General features: G+C 45.8%; 1 protein-coding gene across 3 annotated transcripts in view; it reads left to right on the forward strand.

Moving 5' to 3' along the window:
- NEXMIF (neurite extension and migration factor) overlaps nucleotides 1-17,314 on the forward strand; it is a 202,073-nt gene extending 184,759 nt beyond the window's left edge. For 2 of the 3 annotated variants that reach the window (XM_039365376.1, XM_039365377.1), the window contains exons 3-4: nucleotides 8,854-8,966; nucleotides 12,730-17,314. In XM_039365376.1, coding sequence (XP_039221310.1) covers nucleotides 8,891-8,966; nucleotides 12,730-17,090 — 4,437 coding nt within the window. In that variant the 5' untranslated portion in view covers nucleotides 8,854-8,890 and the 3' untranslated portion in view covers nucleotides 17,091-17,314. The remainder of the gene's footprint in view (nucleotides 1-8,853; nucleotides 8,967-12,729) is intronic. The other variant, XM_039365378.1, reaches the window with a different exon arrangement.
- Nucleotides 17,315-23,683: the final 6,369 nt, after the last annotated feature.

A 23,683-nucleotide genomic window follows, 5' to 3' on the forward strand; every position in this document is an offset into this window, starting at 1 on the left:
TGTTCCTCTAGGTCAGGGGTAGGCAATAATCCCAGAATTCCTGAGCCAGCATGGCTCAGCTCCTCTCCCTTTCCCCTCATGGCTGGCTCAGGAATTCTGGGAGTTGAAGTCCACGAGTCATAAAAGAGCCAAGGTTGCCTATCCCTGCTCTAAACTAATAAAGTCTACATTAATTAACATTAATTATGCTTTCATATGTTCCTCTAGGTCAGGGGTAGGCAATCTTGGCCCCTTCATGACTTGTGGACTTCAACTCCCAGAATTCCTGAGCCAGCCTGGCTCAGCTTGGAAACCTCTCCCTTTCCCCTCAGCATGGCTGGCTCAGGAATTCTGGGAGTTGAAATCCACAAGCAGGGGTCTTCAAACGTGGCTCTTTTACGACTGGTGGACTTCAACTCCCAGAATTCCTGAGCCAGCCATGCTGAGGGAAAAGGGAGAGGCTCCCAAGCTGAGCCATGCCGGCTCAGGAATTCTGGGAGTTGAAGTCCACGAGTCATAAAAGAGCCAAGGTTGCCTACCCCTGGTCTGGATGCTGCCACGGTCATAAGTGCAAGGACTGGCTGTCAGTCACTTTTTTCAGTGCTGTTGTAACTTCAAACGGTCGCTAAATGGATAGCTGTAAGTCAAGAACAAGTAGTCCTCCACCTGCCACAATTCATTTAGTGACCGTTCAAAATTACAACGGCACAGACAAAAGGGACTTACGGCCGTTTTTCACAATCACAGCCGCTGCAGCGGCCCCGTGGGCACGTGATCAAAATTTGGACATTTAGCACTAGTTTGTATTTATGACGGTTGCAACATCCCAGGGTTGTGTGATCCCCTTGTACGACCGTCTGATGAGCGAAGTTCATGGGAAAGCCAGATTCACCAACAACCGTGTTACTAACTTAACAACTGCAGGGATTCACTTAACAACTGTGGCAAGAAAGGTCGTAAAATGGAGCAAAATTCACTTAACAAGTGTCTCAGTTAGCAACATCAACGTTAGACTCAATTGTGGTTGTAAATCAAGGACTGCCTGTAATTCTTTTCCAGTGGTCTCCATCGTCTGCAGAGGACTTTTGGACCCGCATCTTGGTTTGACTAGGGGTCTGCACCTCCCCCCCCCTCCCCGTCTTCTGCCTTCCTGGAACACCATCAGGTTTTAATCCCCTTGGGAAACCCAGGATTATTTTCCTGGCAAAATTCTCACCAGTTTTGGCCGAAGTCTGATCTGTTCTGCAGCTTCCCCTGGTTAAAACGCATTGCTCCTTCTCCCTCGGTGTGGAACCTCAGACCATCTCAAATTTACAATTAAGACTTTTTCCAGACAGTGATTTTGTTGCTACGAAATGTGGCTTGGTTGCCTTCCTGCGAGTCATTCTCCTGTGTCCAAAAAAAAAGAAAAAAAAAGACAATTTTCTTATCGCTCAAACCGTGACATTTTGCTGCTGGGGAAGGTTTTCTCTAGCGAGCGCAGTCGGGCTTTATCCAGCCAATCGTTCCCCAATCTGGTCTCCTGCAGATGGGGTGGGCTTTTGCCGTCTGCAGCGTTCCACTCTGAGGCATTCTGGCTGGGGATTATGGGGGGGTGAGGTCCCAAAAATCCAAAAAGGCACCATCTTGGCGGAACAACACAATTTGCTGTATGCAGACAGAAAAACAGGGTTGTTGTTTTTTTTCTAGAACAATAAATGCTGTTTTCTCTTTGGGAATACGTGCACAGACAACACAGGAGCGTAGGGCAGTGGAAGCCTTTGTAAATCAGCAAAGGAAACACTCTGGAATATTTGGATTTTAAATAGAATGAGGCACCGAGAACGTCATCCTTTATCTCTGTCTTTTCAGTTTGTCAGATCAGGAGTAACGTGGGTTGGCGCTGTTCTGCAAATGGCAAAATATTGCCAGAACAGGCAGTCCTCAACTTGCAACTATTCATTTAGCAACCGTTTGAGGTTGCAACAGCACTGAAGAAAGTCAGCAGTCCTCGCACAGTCCTCACTTTGCAGCATCCCTAGAGTCATGTGATCAGAATCCAGGCACGTGGCAACTAGCGTGTATTTCCAATGTTTGCAGCATCCCGGCATCATGTGAGTGCCATATTTGCAACCTTTCCAGCCTGCTTCTCAAACAAATGCAATGGGGAAGCTGGATTCGCTTAATAAATGTGATGAAAAAGGCCATAAAATGGAGTGCAACTCACTGAAGAAAGAGTGCAGAGAAGAGCAACAAAGATGATTAGGGGACTGGAGGCTAAAACATATAAGGAACAGTTGTTGGAATTGGGTATGTCTAGTTTAATGAACAGAAGGACAAGGGGGGACATGATAGCCGTGTTCCAATATCTCAGGGGCTGCCCCAAAGAAGAGGGAGTCAAGCTATTCTCCAAGGAAGGCAGGACAAGAAGCAATGGATGGAAACTAATCAATGAGAGAAGCAACCTAGAACTAAAGAGAAACTTTCTGACAGTTAGAATAATTAACCAATGGAACAACATGCCTCCAGAAGCTGTGAATGCTCCAACCCTGGAAGTTTTTAAGAAGAGACTGGACAGCCATTTGTCCGAAATGGTGTAGGGTTTCCTGCCTGGGCAGGGGGTTGGACTAGATGATCTCCAAGGTCCCTTCCAACTTTTTTATTATTGTTATTGTAGTAGTAGTAGTAGTAGTAGTAGTAGTAGTTATTATTGCTATTATTATATTGAGGACTCCCTGTTTGGTGCTTAGAGTTAGAAAGGTGTAATCTAAGCCAGGAGAGACCCAGATCCAGAGCCCATCTCAGCCTGGGGCCTGGGCAACCCTCTCTCAGCCCAGCCTCCATTGCAGTGGGGAAGGAGGAGGGAGAAATCGGGGGTCCCCCATCTGGAATGGGATGAAGCATCCAGGGAAGAAACTCTGAAGCTTCGATCTCCTCTTTGATTGCTGCTCCGATATAATCCGGAACTCTAAACTCAACTTGCCACCACAATTGACTCCAAATTTATGTTGCTAAGCGAGACATTTGTTAAGTGAGTTTTGCCCCATTTTACAACCGTTATGCCACAGTTGTTAAGTGAATCACTGCAGTTGTTATATTAGTAACCCAGTTGTTAAGTGAATCTGGCTTCCCCATTGACTTTGCTTGTCAGAAGGTCGCAAAAGGGGATCACGTGATTCCACATCATAAATATGAGTCAGTTGCCAAGCAACTGAATTTTGATCATATGACTCTGGGGCTGCTGCAACGGTCATAAGTGTGAAAAACGGTCATAAGTCCCTTTTTTCAGTGATGTAACTTTGAATGGTCACTAAACTGTTGAAAGTTGAAGACTATTTCATTATTGCAGAAATGATGTTGGATGGATTTCAATTTTTTTCGTGATTGGTTCAGCGGTTGCCTTAAGTGAATAAAACAGTGATGAATTAACTGATGTCAGATGTGGCCCGTTGATCCATCTATTATCCCCCCTACACTGGAGCTGATGCCAGCCCCGCTCCTCTCCTCAGCGTCACCGCCCCCTCCTTACACATTGGAGTAATTACTCGCGCCTTGGGCAGAAAAGAATCGTTCTAATGAAACAATTAGAGGCTTCAATATTCAAAAGCAAATTCCTTCAGAACAGCTTCTCCTAGACCAGGGGTGGGGAACCTTGGCTCTTTTATGACTTGTGGACTTCAACTCCCAGAATTCCTGAGCCAGCCATGCTGAGGGGAAAGGGAGAGGTTTCCAAGCTGAGCCATGCTGGCTCAGGAATTCTGGGAGTCGAAGTCCATGAGTCATAAAGGAGCCAAGGTTCCCTACCCCTCCTCTAAACTAATAAAGTCTACATTAATTAACATTAATTATGCTTTCATATGTTCCTCTAGGCAGGGGTAGGCAACCTTGGCTCTTTTATGACTGGTGGACTTCAACTCCCAGAATTCCTGAGCCAGCCACGCTGAGGGGAAAGGGAGAGGTTTCCAAGCTGAGCCATGATGGCTCAGGAATTCTGGGAATTAAAGTCCACGAGTCATAAAAGAGCCAAAGTTTTCCCCATGCTGGCTCAGGAATTCTGGAGTTGAAGTCCAGAAGTCATGAAGGGGCCATAGTTCCCCCATGCTGGCTGAGGAATTCTGGGAGTTGAAGTCTGCAAGTCATGAAGGGGCCATAGTTCCCCCATGCTGGCTCAGGAATTCTGGGAGTTGAAGTCCGAAGTCATGAAGGGGCCATAGTTCCCCCATGCTGGCTCAGGAATTCTGGGAGTTGAAGTCCACGAGTCATAAAAGAGCCAAGGTTGCCTACCCCTGCCCTAGACCCTCTCTGGCGCCTTTATCCTCTTTGGGGTTTCTGCTCCCTGGATGGAAAGAGTGGTGCAAATGCGTGACTCTCATCCAGACCGGCAAGGAGAAAAAAAATCTACAGATAGTCCTCAAGTTACGACCACGACTGAGCCCAAAATTTCTGTGGCTAAGTGTAACATTTGTTAAGTGAATTTGCCCCATGTTACAAGCTTTCTTGCCACAGTTGTTACGTGAATCACTGCGGTTGTTAAAATAGTCATAAGTGAATCTGGCTTCCCCATTGAGAAGGGGGGAATCACGTGAGCCCGGGACCCTGCAACCGTCATAAATGTGAGTCAGTTGCCAAGCATCTGAATTTTGATCATGTGTCCATGAGGCTGCTACAACGGTCGTAAGTGCGGAAACTGGCCATAAGTTGTTTTTTCAGTGCCGTTGTAACTTTGGACGGCCATTAACTGAAGTGTTGTAAGTGGAGGATTACTTATAATCTTATTTTATGGCCCAAACCATGCCATAATCAAAACTGCACCAACAATGGCGCAATTGATGCACCTTAAAAATCAGATGGAACGTAGATCCCATCATCATGATGTCATCTTGACCGCTTGGACCTTCTGCAAGATCCCCCCTGGGGTTCTCTCCCTGATTGGCCAGCCAGCATTTTGCAGTACACGTGGTCCTCGACTTACGAGCACAATTGAGCCCATCATTTCTCCTGCTAAGCGAGACATTCGTTAAGTGAGTTTTGCCCCATTTTACGACCTTTCTTAAAATCTCGGGATCGTGACTGAAATGTTCTGGATGTCCCAAGTGGTAGTGAGCATCTTCATAGACACTCCCAAGTGCTAGGTCAGTGTTTCTCAACCTTGACAATTTTAAGGCATGTGGACTTCAACTCCCAGAATTCCACAGCCAGCAATGCTGGCTGTGGAATTCTGGGAGTTGAAGTCCACATGCCTTAAAATTGTCAAGGTTGAGAAACACTGTGCTAGGCAGTTCCCACGGCCATCCGGGGGCTCTCAGGCAGAAGGCCGTGTCCCGGCCTCAGATGCACGTGGCAGACCAAAGAGGCCATCTTGTTCTCCTGCCCATTTTCTTGTGCCGGAATTCTGGCCTTAAAAATCCTCTCCCTCCAATTTCCTGTGAAAAATTGCAGCATATTTTTGAGATTTTTTCAGACGAGAAATACTTCAGAAGACGATGGGTTTTTCTCCTGCTTCTCTTTCACCATGACAGGAGGTGGGCCAGGAGCCAAGACACCCATTTTTGTAGCAGATTCGGCCTTTTCAGCCAAATTTCATGGATAAATTTATTCTACCCTCAGGGAAAAGGAACGCTTCAATCACAGGCGGGTGATTATTCAAGAGGTAACCAACCTGATTCCCTCTGAGAAGAAGTCCCCGTAGTTTTGGATGGAATTTACTGGCACCTTTTGCCCACTTACCAACTAAAAGTCTTTCTGGCACAAAACATTGCCACCTAAATCAACATTCGCAGTAAGACTAAAGTCAATTTATTTTAAAGAGGCAATTAAATGATAGGTCTTTATATCTAATGATGACACCTTCAGCTAATTGGGCAAATTGCTAATGTGTACATTTGTGCACCCAGCCGGAGGAGAATTGAAGAAAAGGGAGGGAGGGAAGGAGGAAATGGATGGGAGAAGGAAAGAATGAGGGAGGGAGGGAGGGAAGGAAGGAAGGAAGGAAGGAAGGAAGGAAGGAAGGAAGGAAGGAAGGAAGGAAGGAAGGAAGGAGAAATTGAAGGGGAAAGGAAGGAGATTGAAGGAAGGAAGGAAGGAAGGAAGGAAGGAAGGAAGGAAGGAAGGAAGGAAGGAAGGAAGGAAGGAAGGAGAGATTGAAGGGGAAAGGAAGGAGATGGAGAAGGATCTGGGTGTCTAAGTGTGTGTGTGCTTCTTTTCTTGTATGTGATTATGGCTTAGTTTTTCTTTTGTTTTTTATTTTACATCTAATTAGCATTATTGCTTTTTTTTTTTTAATAAAAAAGCAAATCTGCTTTCGTTGTGACCTCTCTTGGATTAATATTGATGAGGAAAAACAGAATGCAAGTGATTGAAATTAATTAGGGAATTTAGTAAGACCGTGTATGTGTACATTCACAGGACTTCTTTGCAACTCTGATGTAGACTATGAGTCTTCGTAGGGCTAAAAAGGGACCGTAGACTCATAGAATCATAGGGCTAGAAGGGACCTTGGAGGTCTTCTAGTCCACCCCCCCCCCGCCAAAGGCAGGAGTCCTTATTCCATCCCAGAGAAAGGGATGTCCAATCTTTTCTTGAAGACCTCCAGTGTTGGAACACCCACAACACTGGGAGGGAAGCTCTTCCATTGATTAATTGTTCTCACTGTCAGAAAATTCCTGGTTGAATCTCTCCTTGATCAGCTTCCATCCGTTATTCCTTGCCTGGCCTTCAGGTGTTTTGGAGAATAGGTTGTCCCCCTCTCTGTGACAGTCCCTCATATATTGGAACACTGCTGTCATGTCGCTCCTGGTCCTTCTCTTCAATAGGTTAGACATAACTACTCCCTTAACTATTCATCATACTATTTAGCCTGCAGCCCCATAATCTTCTGTCTTGACCTATTTTGCATTCTGTCTTGGGCCTCAGCACCTTTTTTGTATTGTAGTGCCCAGAACTAGAGGCAGCATATAAATTGCATATATTTGTATAACATGTACAGGTAGTCCTTGACTTACAACAGTTTGTTTAGAGATTGTTCAAAGTTACAATGGCACTGAATATATATATATGTGTATATATATATATATATAGGTCTTTGGTTATTCGGGTTTTCTCCCATGTAAGATTGGAAGTGTCTTGGCGACGTTTCGATGAAGTCTCATTCGTCATCTTCAGGCTGGTGCTTTCGGCTTCGTGCTTCTAGGATCAATGTGTGATTGTAGCTGTTTCCTCCTTTTAACTGCCAGTGGGGGTATGAACTGATTGGATGGAGGTGTGTTCTGACGAATGAGACTTCATCGAAACGTTGCCAAGACACTTCCAATTTTACATGGCAGAAAACCCAAATAACCAAAACCTACATACAAACACCTGCGAAAACCTCAGAAAACAAATATATATGTATGTATGTATGTATGTATGTATGTATGTATGTATGTATGTATATATATACACACACATACATGTTTGTTTGTTCAAAATCCTAAATCTCCGAAAGTTCTTCACCGATTGCTTTGAAATTTTGACACAACGTTGCATTCGAATACACGCATGTTTTTATATACCTATATTATATAGATGTCACACCTGTGACAGGTAAAAACATGCTTTTTTGAAAAACAGCGCCATCTGTTGGACATAAAAGCAACACACGGTACAATTTCAGACAATCTCTATATCTACACCAGCGGTTCTCAACCTATGGGTCGCGACCCCATTTGGGGTCGATCGACCTCTTTTGCGGGGTCGCCAAACGCGGCGATCCGCCATTTTGTCCCCTCCGGGGGCGCGCTGCGCCTCCGGGGGGCGGTGCCGCGCACGCGCGCTGCGCGTGGGGGTGGCGGCGCACCTCCGGGGGCCGCCGCCGCGCATGCGCACCGCGCGTGGGGCGGCGGCGCGCCTCCGGGGGTGGCGTCGCGCATGCACGCCGCGTGCGGGGGGGCGCCCCCATGCGCGCCGCCACGCATGTGCATAACGTTTGTGTGACGGGGGTCGCCGTCACACAAACGTTGAGAACCGCTGATCTACACAGACAATGGAACAACAAAAAATATTGTATACCCACAAGCATTGTGAAATTAAACACATTAGAGAACCAATGTGAGCCAATTCAGAGGCTGACCGTCGTCCTGTTGATTGCAGTTCCCCCTTGCAGACAGTGGATGGGAAATATATATTACCTTGATTGTTTTTTGATGCACCCTGTCGGCCCAAAATCTTTCTCCCATATTTGGGCCTGACAGGGTGCATCAAAAAACACTCAAGGTAATTCTCCTCCCCTGTCTTTCCTCTTCCCTCCCTCACACAGCTAACAAAGTGAGAAAGAGCCTGTGGCCTAGAGGTCAACACAGCTGCCTAATGTGCAATATATATATCTGTGACTTCATTATTTACTTCCACAAGGATGAAGAGATAATTCAAAGTCAAGGTAACTAAATTCATATGCAGGGAGACTATTTTTAGCATTGAGTCATAGCCGTATGCTAATTGCAAATTTGGTTGTAGAACATCTTGATGAGGTTGCCCTCCAAGGCTTTGGAGATGGGTCAGGCCAGGCCAGCAAGAGGGTAGTTCACAACTTCCAAGATCACCCCTGACAAGCCCGATCTCTCAGTGTGTTTTGGTGAAACGGTAGGTTGTTGGAAATTCCTGCTGAAAAAGACCTTAGTGCACTAGACAGAATTAAGTGTGCAACGGTTGTGTGCTCCTTCAGGAGGTATGCAGGTTCTTTGTACTGTGGAAGTGCTCTTTGCTTTTGACTTGATGAGAAGATCCAGTCCATGTCAAGACTGGCCAGTTGTGATCCTTTTTTGTTTCTCTGCCTGAACTGTGTATTTCCTTTCCCACACAGGACTGTCATTTAATTTGAGGGATTCTAATGTCTGCAATTATGTTTTTACAAATGTGCAGCGTGTCCAGCTGAGCAGAGCATGGAGTGAACAACTTGATGGACAACCAACAAGATAAGGAATGTGCCTCGGAAGAACAAGAAACAATCTTGATTAATGGGGTGAAAGAGGATGGTAAGGGATCTAATTATAGCAAGGGATCTGCCGTCACCACCTCTGTGTTCTTTGCTCAGAGATCTATCCTAAATGGGGCAGGGTTTTTCTGCTATTTCCAAAGATTGTTGGGTGGGATAACAATTAGGAAGTTTCTTTTTTTTATTGAATTAATATTTCTGAGAATCCAAAATTCTTCACATGCTTTCTGCCACCCTGCAACACTTCCAACATAATTTGGCAATGGCAAACACCAGCATCTTAACTGACTTCATTTAGAAGTCCCAAATTAGTAAAAAAAAAAAATGATATATGTTTACAGCAGCCAGAAACCTGCAAAATTATCCAAATCCTGTACAATTCTAGTGAGAAATTCAAACTCACACGTCAGAATTGAAATCATGTAAGAGCGTGTTTCTCAACCTTGGAGACTTTAAGATGAATGAACTTCAACGCCCAGAATTCCCCAGCCAGCATGATGAGTTAAAGTCCACCGGTCTTAATGCAGGCTGGCTGGGGAATTCTGGGAGCTGAAATCCTCACATTCAATAATACCAAGGTTGAGAAATACTGATGTAAGATTTTACAATTTTGTGAGATATCAGATGACAATGTTGATTGTCATCAACTAAAATTGCAGAAGGGATACCTGTTAGGAGATGACTAAGGTAGTCCCGGAGGTGAATATTATTTTCCCCATATTACAATGGAGGGATGTCTTTTCCCTCCCTCAAGACTTCCTCTTAGCAATGGCAGTTTAATAGACTCAATAAAGCTCAGAGAAATCAAGGAGACCTCAGGCCCCATAAAGATTTGAGGATTGTCCCTTATATTTACATTTTCATAACTGGGAGGATTTAAATGCAACACAATTGAAAGCGAATTCCTTGTGTCACCAGTCAGGCTTGGCCGATAAAGAATATTCCCATTCCTATATTCCTATTCCTAATTGGCTACTTTATGAAAAAAACATGTGATTTGTACTTTCTGGATATGTTGTCCAAACTTGATACCATAATAGGAAACATTAATCATCCTCTCAGATTTATTTCCTTTTATGTTCTTTAGCTGAGGCCAGTAATTCGGTGGGATTAACCTGGGCTCAAGGAAGAGGGCTTGTAGTGAATTTTCCTCACTTTTCTTGCTGATGTGCCTTGACTCACTAGCTTGATTGGTATCTTCCGTTTCCTCCAAAATAGCACTGATTTCAAAAGGAAAATATTTATTTTTGGATAGCTTTACACTTCCCCTCCAAGCCAACTTATGAGTGATGAGTGCTGGAGGTCCCAGGGAAGGAGGGTCAAAATAGTCAAGATGTTGTCCATGACTGCACAAAACCTGCCCCCTCATTATATATCACGAATGAAGGTGAATATATGTTGCAGGATCCAATCTGAATCGACACTGGGGCCAGAGTGGTAAATGAACACTCCTGTTGACTGACAAGGGGCCAAATTCATTGCAACGAGCAAGGACATACATTCAATTTTGCTGCTACTAAGGTTGTTGGATGAGCAGGGACAAAAACAGCCAGGGAAGTGATTGAAGCCTGGGAAATGGGCCCCTTGTCAATCAACAAGAGTGCTCATTTATCACCAGCTTATCAAGTACTTAGGAAACCAAATGCACAGGTATAGTATAGGGGGTACCTTGCTCAGTAGTGGTAACTGTGAGAGGGACCTCGGAGTCCTAGTGGACAATCACTTAAATAGGAGCCAGCCGTGTGCTGCAGCTGCCAAAAAGGCCAACACAGTGCTGGGCTGCATTAACAGAGGGATAGAATCAAGATCACGTGAAGTGTTAATACCACTTTTCAATGCCTTGGTAAGGCCACACTTGGAATACTGCATGCAGTTTTGGTCACCACGATGTAAAAAAGATGCTGAGACTCTAGAAAGAGTACAGAGAAGAGCAACAAAGATGATTAGGGGACTGGAGGCTAAAACATATGAAGAATGGTTGCTGGAATTGGATATGTCTAGTTTAATGAAGAGAAGGATGAGGAGGGACATGATAGCAGTGTTCCAGTATCTCAGGGGCTGCCCCAAAGAAGAGGGAGTCAAGCTATTTCCCAAAGCACCTGAAGGCAGGACAAGAAGCAACGGGCGGAAACTAACCAAGGAGAGAAGCAACCTAGAACTAAGGAGAAACTTCCTGACAGTTAGAACAATTAACCAGTGGAACAACCTGCCTCCAGAAGCGGTGAATGCTCCAAGACTGGACAGCCAATTGTCCAAAATGGTATAGGGTTTCCTGCCTGAGTAGGGGGTTGGACTAGATGACCTCCAAGGTCCCTTCCAACTTTATCATCATCATCATTATTATTATTATTATCGATCATCGCACAGTCAGCCAGATGTTCAGACTGGATTTGGCATTTTGTCTACCTATCGAGTCCTTACCCAGGACCTGGGATAGGCAGATGTGGATGTTTGATGGTATTACAGATCTCGTCGCAGGATGGAAGCAGTTCCTAGTAAGGCTGCCTTTTGGAATTGACTAATAGCGAATTTGTCAATAATAATTTATTATTATTATTATTATTATTATTATTATTATTATTATTATTATTATTATTATATTACCTCCAAGGTCGCTTCCAACTTTACTACTACTACTATTATTATTATTATTATTATTATTATTATTATTATTAAGGGCTTGGCAACCAACAACTTAATAACCAGCTAACAGCACTCCAATCAACAACTAAAAACCCACACACAACAGGCACCACATAAATACTACATATAGAATAGCCCAAAGCACATATTCCGGTAGAGCAGAGGTCCCCAACTTTTTGGGCACCAGGGACCGGTTCTGTGGAGAGAGGTTTTTCCGTGGACAGGAGGGGGTGTGGGTTTGTGTGCTGCCTGCATCCCACGGATGGGGCTTTGCTTGTTTGTGTGGACAGGTTGCTGGCATGCCGCGGCCTGATACTGGTCCACAGACCAAGGGTTGGGGACCCCTGCGGTAGAGTGAAGTTCCCTGAGGATGGGCTCCAGAACACATCCGAAAGCTCGGAAGACTAACTTTCTGGTCCTGGGGACTGACCCAAATTAGATCCTGCTTTATTATATATGTTGACAAATCATGTCATTTGACTTTTTGACACACACCCCATTAGTCGTTTGATTATATTTCATTTATGGTTATAAAAATATAATTAATCTACATAAAAAGTAGAGTTTCCCAATCTACAGCCCTTCAAATATCATTGTACATTTTCAGATCAAACTCTCTGGGCCCTTTTTGGCAAAATCTGATAATGAGCATCTTAAACCGAGTAACAAAAAATTAATTAGAAGTGCCTCTGCTTTTACAAAAAATGTAAACTTCTTTGGCCTCTTCAACTTTTTCTGCAGAGCCCGATCAACATGCATTAGGGGATAATCATCATCATCATCATCATCATCATCATCATCATCATATACATGGAAATTAAATTTGAAAGCAATAGAATTGTTACTATTAAAATTTTCTCTGTATAGTGACCTCATCTGAGCTCAAATTGACATGAGAATATTAAATCAAACTACCTTAGAAAGGCAAACAAGAAACAGGAAGAAGTAATACTTTTTATAAGTGCTGGCTCAGAATTTGTGAGGATTATTTGTTTTTAAAGTGTGTGTGTGAATTTAATAATGCATCAAGTCAATCAAATTAATTCATTCTGTTGCCTTCCTCTGTGGCTCCGTCTTCCATCAAAAATGGGAAGGTCCAGAACAGCATTCTTACTAATCTTCTCTCTCTCTCTCTCTCTCTCTTTTGGCTATTCTTTCAGAATCGAGCAATCTAGATGGTGACGACAAACCCCTCCGTGCGGCAGCAGACGCTGCAGTCCCCTTTCCGGCTGTGACGTCCGCAGGGGCAGCTCAAAAAGAGACCCGATCCCAGCCGGCCCTGACTTCCAAGAAGACCTGCTGGCTAAGCCCTCCTTCCCCCTTGAGACTGGCTGATGTCCCCGATCACATTTCCGATGACTCCTCCTCCGTCCATGCCATTTCCCTCACCTCTTGTGTCACGAAGGGCATGAGCGCCTGGTCCCTCCCGGCAGACTGTGAGAAGGCCCCCTTCAGCATGATGGAGCCCGGGACCATGTCCGCCTTCACCGGCGACTGTTTGATGCAGCCAAGTCGGACCTGCCTGGGGTGTTTTATTGAGTCGAAGGACAGCCTGGATCCAGAACCCGGGATCAGCCTAAAAGTGGGTGACATAAATAGGGATTATGACACCTGTTCGGTCTCCGACATTGGGATTCACTGCATGAGTACAGGAGAGACCATGCGATATGGAGACCAGCTCCTTTCTGACCAGCTTCTCAGCTTCCCTGTGCACAAATCGAGAGCAGCCGACAAACGGGAGGCCGACAAATCCGACAGTGACTCGGAGGATCCAACTCAGAAAAATTATTATGACGGATTACTTTTGGACAAGTGCAATGTGGAGGAACCTTTACTAACAAATCCCAACCAGGAATGGGGTTATTTTGAATCTTTCATTAGCGAAAGCAAAATTGAGCTCCTTGACCTTTGCTCCAAAAATGAGCTCTCTGTAAATCTGTTTTCCGAGGAGGATGTGGATAATTACATGTTCGATGATGACGATTCGACCTTGGGAAGTGACGTCTGCTCTTTAAAGATTCGTTACGAATCCTTCCAGGACAGTGTGAAGGAGAAAACGGGTGGCCTGCAAGAGGACACCCAGTTTAACTTCTTCCCCAGTGTGTTTAGTGGGTGTCCAAAAAGGGATGGTAGGACTGCTTTGAAGAGGGGACCCCGAGGGGCAACTGATCCTTCCCAATTCAAATCTGAGGAGACCATCATTTGGGGGGAAGAGGAGGGGGATGGACAGCAGGAGGAGGAGGAGGAGGAAGAGGAGGAGGAGGAAGAAGAGGGAGGTGAAAGTGAGAAAGTTGCCTTAAACAAATCTTGCACCAGTACAGAACTTGTACAGTACATCAGTCCCAAAAGAAATCACTTCTTGGAACTGGTGAACTCCACAGAGGACTCGGGGGAGTTCAGCGATGATAGCACTTGCACCGAATCCTCTTTTGACGTGCTTCAAGACCTGAAGGACTGCAACAAGTACCTTCCCCGGGACCACTCCAGTTCCTTCATCCAACAGAATTATGGCCTTCGAGCAAAAAGGAAAGTGCGATATAGCGAAGACTACCTTTATGATGTGGATTCCATCGAGAGTGAGAAGATTGTGGACAAGAAGGAGTGGATCCCGGATGGTCCCAAGGAAGAAGATGACGACGACTGGTGTCCGAAAAAGAGGCGGAAAGTTTCTCGCAAGGAGCCCCCCGTCATCATCAAGTATATCATCATCAACCGGTTCAAAGGAGAGAAGCACATGTTGGTCAAGCTTGGCAAAGTTGACCCCAGCGAGATGACAGTGACTTTGAGCGAGGAATTGTTGAGCAAATATGCCAAGTTGGCCCCCCTGAAGTCTTTTTGGCAGGAGAGGTGGCAGATCCGGCTTAACTTTCTCAAGTCTGCCCTCTATCACAAGCAGAGTTTCTATCTCAATGGCTCTGAGGTGGCCTTCCTGTCCCATCCACGCAAGCGCAAGGGCAAGATAGCCCACCGGCACCGGATCCAAAGGATTAAGGCCATCGAGCAGCCGGTGGGCAAGGGCGGCTCTTTCTCATCAGAATCCAAGCAGCTCTGTTGCAGGATCGGAGATGAGGAAGGAGGCCCGAAGGGGATCCAGGCCATGGCCATCGCAGCCCCCAGTTGTGTCAACGGCATCCATCTGAGCGACATTGCTGGCCTGGCCCTCCCTCCAGGCAAAGCCCGGGAGAGGGAATTCAAAGGGCCTGAGAAAAAAGTCTTGCGCAGGATCAAATTCAAAAGTGAGGCCCGGTTGAAATGCAAGCGACTCAAAGCTACCACCGGTCTGGCTGAGGTTTCAGCAGCCTTGGAGAATCCAGAGTCCGCCACAGGGTTAAAGGATGAAAGCGCGCCTTGTGCTGCAGACAGCGCTCCTCTCTCAGAGAGCCAGGAGGAAAAACTGGCCAAAAATGCCCTTTCCTTCCTACCCACCACTTGCACTTCAAACAAGCCAGCCGCATCTGCTAATCTGGCGGCCAGCGTGCCCCTCATCCCTGGCGGGTACCTGCAGACGTTATTGGATGCCTCCGATTTGGCCCACAGCACTGGCATCGCGTACTTCAGTCCTGCCGCCTCGGAGCAGCAGCAGCAGCAGCAGCGGGAGATCCTCCCCAGCCTCGTCCAAGCAGAAAAGGCCTTCTGTGCCCTGCAGCCTGCCCAGAGCTGCATTTTGTCCCCACCGTCCGAATCGGAGTTACAGCAATCCCCGAGTCCCCTCGAGATTGAGCCCGGCAACTTCCAACGTGTTTGGCCGGCTGGCAAGGCAAGCAGCCCGAGCAGTCAGGGTTTTGCTGGGCAGCTGCCGGACGCCTCCCTGCTTTCGGCTGTAGAGTTTGGTAACTGTGCAGGGTCGGATGACCTGCCAACCTCAGGATACAGCCAGGTCCACCTGAGCAACAGCAAAGTATTATACCAAAAAAAATTCCTCCTGGAGGGCCAGCAGCTGCAGTCGGATGACTCCTACCAGTCTTGTCCCTTCAACAACCGAGAGGGGAATTTCCCCTTCCAGCGGGGCACACTCAGCACCGATGACGGGAGACTTGTGAGCTTCGATTCGGTGGGCTCCCTTTCCGCCGCCTCCAGCAATTACAGCTCCTTGAGCTTAAAGTCTTGCGAGAAGGATGGAGATGACGAAATTGCCGACGACTTCTTGGCCCACTGCAGCCCCAAGCTGGTGATTCAGCAAAGCATCGATGAAATAACGCCCTTGAAGGAGTCCACCGATCTTCTAGATATTTCTAACTTCACCCCTGACAAATTCCGCCAGTCGTCCCTTTCGGAAATGTCTCCTCCAGATACGCCCAACCTTTCCCCACAGATCGCCGGGCCAGAAACTAAAACCCTGGGGAACATGAAGTGTTTCCCGGAGAGCAACCAAGTGGTGTTAAGCAACCCCGAGAAGGTCAGCTGGAGCTGTGGCGTTCTGCAGGCTCCAGACCAGGCGGATAATGGATTCACTTTAAATAATCATCAGTTTCAGTTCCATATGTTCACCGATGAGGATTCTGTCAGCCTCCTCGAAAAAAGCCCATCCTTGTCAACTTTTAATGAGCCATCTGCCCAAGTTAGCACCAATAGCAAAGCGACAAAATGCAAGAGGAGAAGTTCATGTAATAAAAATTTGGGTGCCAACCAAAACCCAACCCAGAAAAACGTTCGGAAAAAATCTCCCAAAGCCAACAAAGGCTCCGAAAAGGCCCCCAGCAGAAATTCCAGGCAGTCTCCCAAAACTTCAAGGAAAGGGAAAAACGGAGCAGGGGTCAATGGAGAAAAGACCCTCGCCCTGGGCGGTAGAGTAGCTGGTCTCTTGAACAGTTCAAACTCCTCGGCAAAAATGTTGGCCAATTCCCTACAGCAGGACAGCCCAAATGCCCTCCGGATAGGGAAGGCCAACGGTCTGTCCAGGGAATGGCCACTGGGGAAGGACAGTAGCGGTGGTTGGTCCGAAACCAGCATAGGAAGTGCCAACAGCCTTCTGGATGATGATCAAAGAGAATTTGAGGAGCCGTCCAACATTTTGTCAAACATTGCATCTGGCATGGCAGATGTTCAGAGATTTATGATGGCCTCCATCGAGCCCTTGTGGGGGCCTGTTGGCCACAGCGATGTCTCTGATCTCTTCCGATCCCCCGAATCAAACAGCCTGAAACTGAAAACTCTTAAGATCCTGGCTGGCACATCTCCCGAATCCAAGAAGAAGGTCAACGGCAGTTCTTCAGGATCGGGACGCAATCACAAATCGGGGAACAAGGGCTTGAGTAAAACCGGCAGCCGAGCTGCTCCCTGCGACCCGGGACGCTCTGGTTCATCCACCAGCTACACCACAGACATTCATTCACCTTTTTTTGATAAAAGCTATAGTAACCTGAGCACTTTAGCCAAAAATGAACCTACCCATAAAAAGCTCTACCGACACAAATCCACGTCAAAGTCCCTGCGCGACGAGAACTGCAAAGTCAAGCGGGCAGAGAGAGAACAGGGCCAAAAAGACCCAACCACAGTAGTTTCCTTTGAAAAACTGAGGTAATACCACACCAAGCTGGCTGGAATGCACCCTAACTTCCTTGCTCCCTGCTAAGCCCATCCTTGCTCATATTTTCCTACTTGGGAAACCAGAATTGCATGAAAGAGACATTTCCCTTTTACAGGTCTTTTTTCCGTTGTCGTCGTCGTTCTTGGTTTCGTTCTCAACGTGCATGAAAACACTTATTTCTTGCAAGCTACTTCAAAAGAATGACTTTTTTTTCCTGGCTTGGCTGGGGGCGGGGAGGGGGGGTGTTGAATACCGACTAACAAAGCTGTTCCTTTTTTTCTTGCTGATTGGCTTTTTCTGATTTGAATTCCTTTATTTATTCTTAAAAGGTTAATTCTGTGCTCCTTTTTTAATGGCTTGGAAAAGAGAGAAAGGGGAGGGGAAAGATTTCCAGGGGGGGAAGAGGGGAGGGAGACTTTTTGTAAAAAAAACAAAACACAGAGGGAAAAAAAAGAGACGCGCGTCCCCCAAGCTGAGATTTTTAAAGGGTCTTTTTACATTTGCAGAAGTCAGAGTTTCATCCCTAGTTGAGTGCTATGAGATGATTACCCGTGTTTTTAGCCCTGCCGATATCTTTATCCCTGCACCCTAAGAGCTCCGTCTTTCAAACATTCCCCCCCCCCATTATATGATTCCACCGAGTTAAAATGGCATATCAAATCTTTGGTTTTTCTGCAGGGATACAGACTACATTCTTCTTAAGGCAGAAACAGCATTTGGGGTTTTAGCTGTATTTGGAGAAGAGCTGCTGCCTTTTTCTAGGAAGACGTTTGAAGTTTCCTTGGTTCCCCAACTCTCTTCCCCTGTTTTTATTCTCCTTTGTTTACCCCTCGTCTTTCTTTTGCTCAAAAAGAGGGGGGGGGAAATGCCATGCCTTGTCTTACATCCAGGTGTTTAAAGTGCTGAAATGGAAAGCCTGAAGTGGTGGGGGCTTTGGAAGCCAATCTCGTTCCCTTTTTCCAAAGCCCTCTTCTTCTTGTACGATAATTGCTGCACTCTCAACCCCGCAAATTGTGCCAAACGCCAAGTGTTGTACTGTACATATTTTTACATCTCTTCTGGGTTGTGAATGTTTGGTGGTGCTTTCTCTTTTCTTTTTTCTTGCCCCCTTTTTTTGATTGACGAGAAACATTCCGATGAAACAGTTGGCCAACTCTCTTTAGACACCCACCGCCACTGAAAGGGTGAGGATCTGTTTGCTCCCGAGGTACTGAATGTTTTACGGACCTACCTGAGTTCTTTGTGCCAAATTGACTTACCTCATTGAATGGATGTTTCCCTGGGGCTTGCAACTTTTAAAGAAGTGGGGAGAAAGTGGGGGAGGCTTTAAAACGAAAAATAGGGATAGCTGGGCCCTCTCCAAAATCTGAACGAATATATATATATATGTGTAGGTCTTTGGTTGTTCGGGTTTTCTCCCGCGTAAAATTGGAAGTGTCTTGGCGATGTTTCGACGAAGTCCCATTCGTCATCTTCAGGCTGGTGTTTTCAGCTTCGTGCTTCGAGCAGCATTCGAGCATTGCTGCTCGAAGCACGAAGCTGAAAACACCAGCCTGAAGATGACGAATGGGACTTTGTCGAAACGTCGCCAAGACACTTCCAATTTTACGCGGGAGAAAACCCAAACAACCAAAGACCTACATACAAACACCCGCGAAAACCTCAGAAAACATACATACACATACATACATACATATAAAACAAGGTCGTAAAAAATAATTATAATATTGATAACTCAAAGTAACACTACTGGAAATTCAAGTGGTTGCATTTAGTGATTTTAAGAGCAGCTGTTTTTTCTATCACCTGTTTTGTTTTGAGCCAAGCTTCCAGGCGGAAGATAATTTCAAAAGCAAAGCTGTATGGCTGGCACTTTGTATCCGTTTTCTATATTTTGTAATACAAACCTGGGAATTTTCGAGAAAAAAAAGCCGTCTGACAAAAAAGAGCGATGCATTTCATAGACACTATATTGATCTTTCATTTTGAGCTTTTTTGTAACCATTTTTATGCTCCTTGTCGCAGGAAAAACTTGCCGACTCAAAAATATGATGTTTTCGAAATGTTTTAACCTTTGCAATGACAATATTATTTGAAGGTTTGTAAAAGAAAAATGAGTCAAATGTAATTGTTAATGCAATGATGGCTGATGGAATGTCAGCCCTCTCACCTTCCAGGATACGTGGCATCAGCTTCCCATCATCCCTAATTGTGAATGTCCAGGAATGTTGGGGGCTGTAGTCCACACATCCAGAGGGGCACAGATGGGGTGAGGGAAGAGGGTCCTGAGGGGGCAACAAAGGAGTCAAGATGGCAGTTGCCACCATAGGCAACCACAAACCCTGTGGGGGCTTCAGTCCAGCCATCTTGGTTTTTCAAACACCCTGTCACCCCACCCTTTACGGAGGCGGATTTACACACCCCAAACAAAATTGACCTTCTTATGATTGCATCCGGTGCGATCCAGATTCAGAATGTGAACAATGGGGTGTTTCCCCCCTACACACAAACACACCTCTGAGAGGAATAAGTGCTGGCTACTTTTTCCCCAAAGATCTTATTTTGAACCCTTTTTCCCAGCCCCAGGTCTCCCTTGAAGGGAAAAAAAATGTCTTAATGCTTATTTTCTATGCGTACCTGAGCCTGTGATTTTGCTCCCGATCTATGGTGAAACTTGATGTGGGGGGGGGGGCTCCTTGTGAGCAGAAGAGAGTGAACTGATGCACTGAAAAACAGTCTTAGGAAAAAGACTGATGAGCAATTGACGGAGTGATTGCAGCAACATCCGGTCCAGTTTGCTTTTCTTTCAGGATTAAGGGTTTTGGTTCTTCGCTATCAAAGTGTGTTTGACTGTATCCCCCTCCCATTTCAGTAAAAGGAGAGAAAGCAGATGCCTAAAAATATTCTAGACGACGTAAGAGAAAGCCATTCCGCCTACAGGAATACTCTGATAGATAATGGGTTCACTAGATTTGTCCAATTCCGCTCTTTGTTTACTTACAAAAAATAGTATTCGTAATGCCCGTATCTCTGGAAACAATACTGCATGCATGCCTGTTGCCCTCTGATTGGGTTAGACTTCAGTTCACCGCCCAAGAGGAGGGGAGTTGACATCCAAGGCATTTAGGTTGCACTGGTTGATTTGCCAAGATAAGATGGACTCACTTTCTAGTTGTTGATTCCATGTCATGGTCCATACTGTCCTGGGGAACTGGAAGAGGAAAGCTCTAATTTTATAAGGAGGCTGTGCTTAAGGATGAACAGAGAAGGCTAGTCCAGCACACATGGGCTGGCCTTTGGAAGGACTGTCACCTGGGGGGGTCACCAGCCTAATGAGGATGTTTCACCACTGCAGGGATTAGAGGCAGGATCCCTGGCCATTGTCAAGCTTCAAAAACCAACACAGACAACACTGTGATTCTTCTAAGAAGGTTTTTTTAATATTGTTCCTCACCTATAGACAGCATCTTGCCACACTAAAGCAGACTACTCGCCCCACCAAACATACACTCTGGGAATTATTAGGGAGGAAACATATTTATCCTCTTCACTGTCTCTTGCTTCTCTGGAAAGTACTTCCTCCTCCTGGGAATACAGACAATATTCCATCACAACCATCTTCTTCTGGTGAAGAGCGCCATCCTTAATAGGGCCTTCATCTTTTTTCACCAAAGAAACCTGTGCTCTTTTGGGAATAAAGACGGGTGAGACACCAGACAGTACTGCACTCATGCAATTGCCTTGCCTTGTTGCACACCATCGTGTTCTACTTGGGATGCCAAGGTGGGATTTCTTTTACTTTTCGGAAATCTCCCCATTCTTCTTCCTTGCCTAGGTGTAGGTCATTCTCTGCCGCAAATACCTAGACCAGCATCCTGAATCCATGGGCCCATTCCCCACTCTCTCAGTATCATCGAAGTGGACAGGGAATTGCTGTCAAGTGCCAGGGCTCATCCCTCTCCCCTTACACCCACCAGTCTCACCAGTGCTGGACTGAGTCGGGGCTGATCTCTTGGACATCCTGGGCCGTGTTTCTCAACTTCATCACCTTCAAGCTGTGTGGATTTCAGCTCCCAGAGTTCCCCAGCAGGCAGTCTACATAGCTTACAGAGGCTGAAAAACACTGGTCTACGGCAGGAGGGCTCAAAATATGTAGCCTTGCCACTGTGTGCTTAGCAAAGATGGAATTGAGTTAAAATATGCCACCTTGAGAACACAGGCAATCATTCAAGAGCCCAGTGAGAGGTCTGGGGGTCCAGATCGTACATTGTAGCCCACAGCACAGTTGGCATCTACACGTGTCTTTTAAACAATGTTTTCGATGATCATGGTCCTGCTGATAGGAAACACGGTGGAATGTCAGTGCGAGGAAGACCAAACCAAAACACCTGAGGGCCCAGGTTTGCCACAGACCAAACCGTTGTAAAATGGATGGGTTGGTGGTCCATTGGCCCCCTGTGGAAGTTCTATGCAAATAGAAAATAAGCAGGGGATATGCAACTGGAGCAGAACCATAGAATCATAAGGCTGGAAAAGACCTCGGAGGTCTTCTAGTCCAACCCCTGCCCAAGGCGGGAGTCCTTACACCATCCCAATCTTTTTTCTCTGTCATGAAAGCCATTTCCTTGAAGCTAAGACTCTCTGCCCGTTTCCAAGTGGGTAGCATTCACAGTTTGTTTTTTCCCCAGATGCAATCAAGAGCTACGACTTTATGTCCACATAGAATCCTCTAAAAAGATGAGGTCCAGATCCTGAATTATCCGCTAAAAGCATTTGCAGTTTTTCAGTAGTATTTCCCATTTGGAATTTCTTCTGCCTGTTGAGTCCCTAGTTGATAAGCTAAATACATTTATTTAGCATTTATGTATCCATAAAATAAATTTGACTTCACCTTTCTCTTGTCTATCTAAATCAGTGTTTTTCAAACTTGGCCACTTTTAAGATATGTAAAATTCTAATAGTCTTTTTTTCCCCTCTGTTGTATTTCATTTTGATTTATTTGTATAAACGCGCTTCCTATTTTATTTTATTTTTTTGATAATATATGCATTATCTTGGTATTTTTTCTTTTGTTTTTTATTGTTTCAAAACAATAATTTTTTTTTAAAAGCTGGCTGAGGAATTCTGGGAATTGAAATCCGCACAGCTTAAAGTGGCCATGTTTGAAAAACACGGATCTAGACCTTTCTCCTTGCAGTGCTGGCCCACAATTAGCTCTCTGTCCTTTTTCTTTTTTTAGTGAATGCCTCCTTCCCCCCCCCCCCCCCCAAGGCTGCGGGCATCCTTAATTTTGTGTCTCAACCTGCTCCCTGTTTCAGTTCACCGCTAACTGCTGTGTTTCCCAAATGCCGTGTTTCTCATAGTTTTCTGGTGGGTCTTTATCAAATTCCATTCATCCATTACGCTGATTAATCTCCCTCCCTCCCGTTCACTCTGATACTTATTCTCACACTCACACACACAGAGAGAGTTCAGAATTCCTAGGGAAACTGGTGTGTTTTGTGCAAACTTATTCTGTTGGGGTTGAGTCTTTCTGCTACCTCAGCTCCTTGGCATTCTCACAAGGCCTTTCTCTTTTTCCTTGGGGCAAACATGTCATTGCTACCTTTTGAGACTTGGCTTAGAACATAGAGTAACAATGTAGTAAGGGACCTTGGGAGTCTTGTAATCCAACTCTTTGCTTGAGCAGGAAACCCTAGACCAGGGGTGGGCAACCTTGGCTCTTTTATGACTCGTGGACTCCAACTCCCAGAATTCCTGAGCCAGCATGGCTCAGCTTGGAAACCTCTCCCTTTCCCCTCAGCATGGCTGGCTCAGGGATTCTGGGAGTTGAAGTCCATGAGTCATAAAAGAGCCAAGGTTGCCTACCCCTGCCCTATACCGTTCCGGACAAGTGGCTGTCCAGTCTCTTCTTGAAAATCTGCAGTGATGGAGCACCCACCACTTCCAGAGGCAAGCCATTCCAACGATGAATTGTTGTCACTGTCAGGAGATTTCTCCTTAGTTCTAGGTTGGGTCTGTCTTTTTATCAGAAGCTGATTAAAAGCAGTGTAACCAGGGTCTGAATCTTGGACTTTCTCCCTTTTTCTTCTTTTTCTAACCTATTTCCACATCCTGCACAGCCACGGTTCCTCCTGAATTTGAATGCCTTCCCCTGTTCTCCACCTCTTTGCTTTAGGTTACCGCTGACCCATTCCTGTTGCTTGCAGCTGTTCATCAGCAGCACCCAGCTCTCAATCTCTGTTTTTTATCTTTTCTTGAACTTCCGGTCCTTTGGCAAGGACAGGAAGAAAGGAAGGAGAGGCGAGGCTGGCAGCCATTCTGAGAAGGACGGGGCAGCCACAGTAAGGCCATAGAGCAGACGTGAATCAGGGACCCCGTCCTCAAAGGGGTGCAGCCGAGCCCAGGCTGGGGAGGCAGTTGAAGAATTTTAAGGCCCCTCTTTTTCCAAGGTCTCAAGCAGACTTCCTCAAGGTCGGCAACTGTAACGTGTGAATTTCACTCCTTCCATGAAGAGCATCACCTCAGCTAACCACCCAAGAAAGCAGGACTCTTGAAACAGGCATTGTCTCAAAAGGAAACTTTTA

Source organism: Crotalus tigris, unplaced genomic scaffold (assembly GCF_016545835.1).
Source record: "Crotalus tigris isolate CLP2741 ecotype Arizona unplaced genomic scaffold, ASM1654583v1 scf7180000020062.1902635, whole genome shotgun sequence".
Classification (NCBI taxonomy): domain Eukaryota; kingdom Metazoa; phylum Chordata; class Lepidosauria; order Squamata; family Viperidae; genus Crotalus; species Crotalus tigris.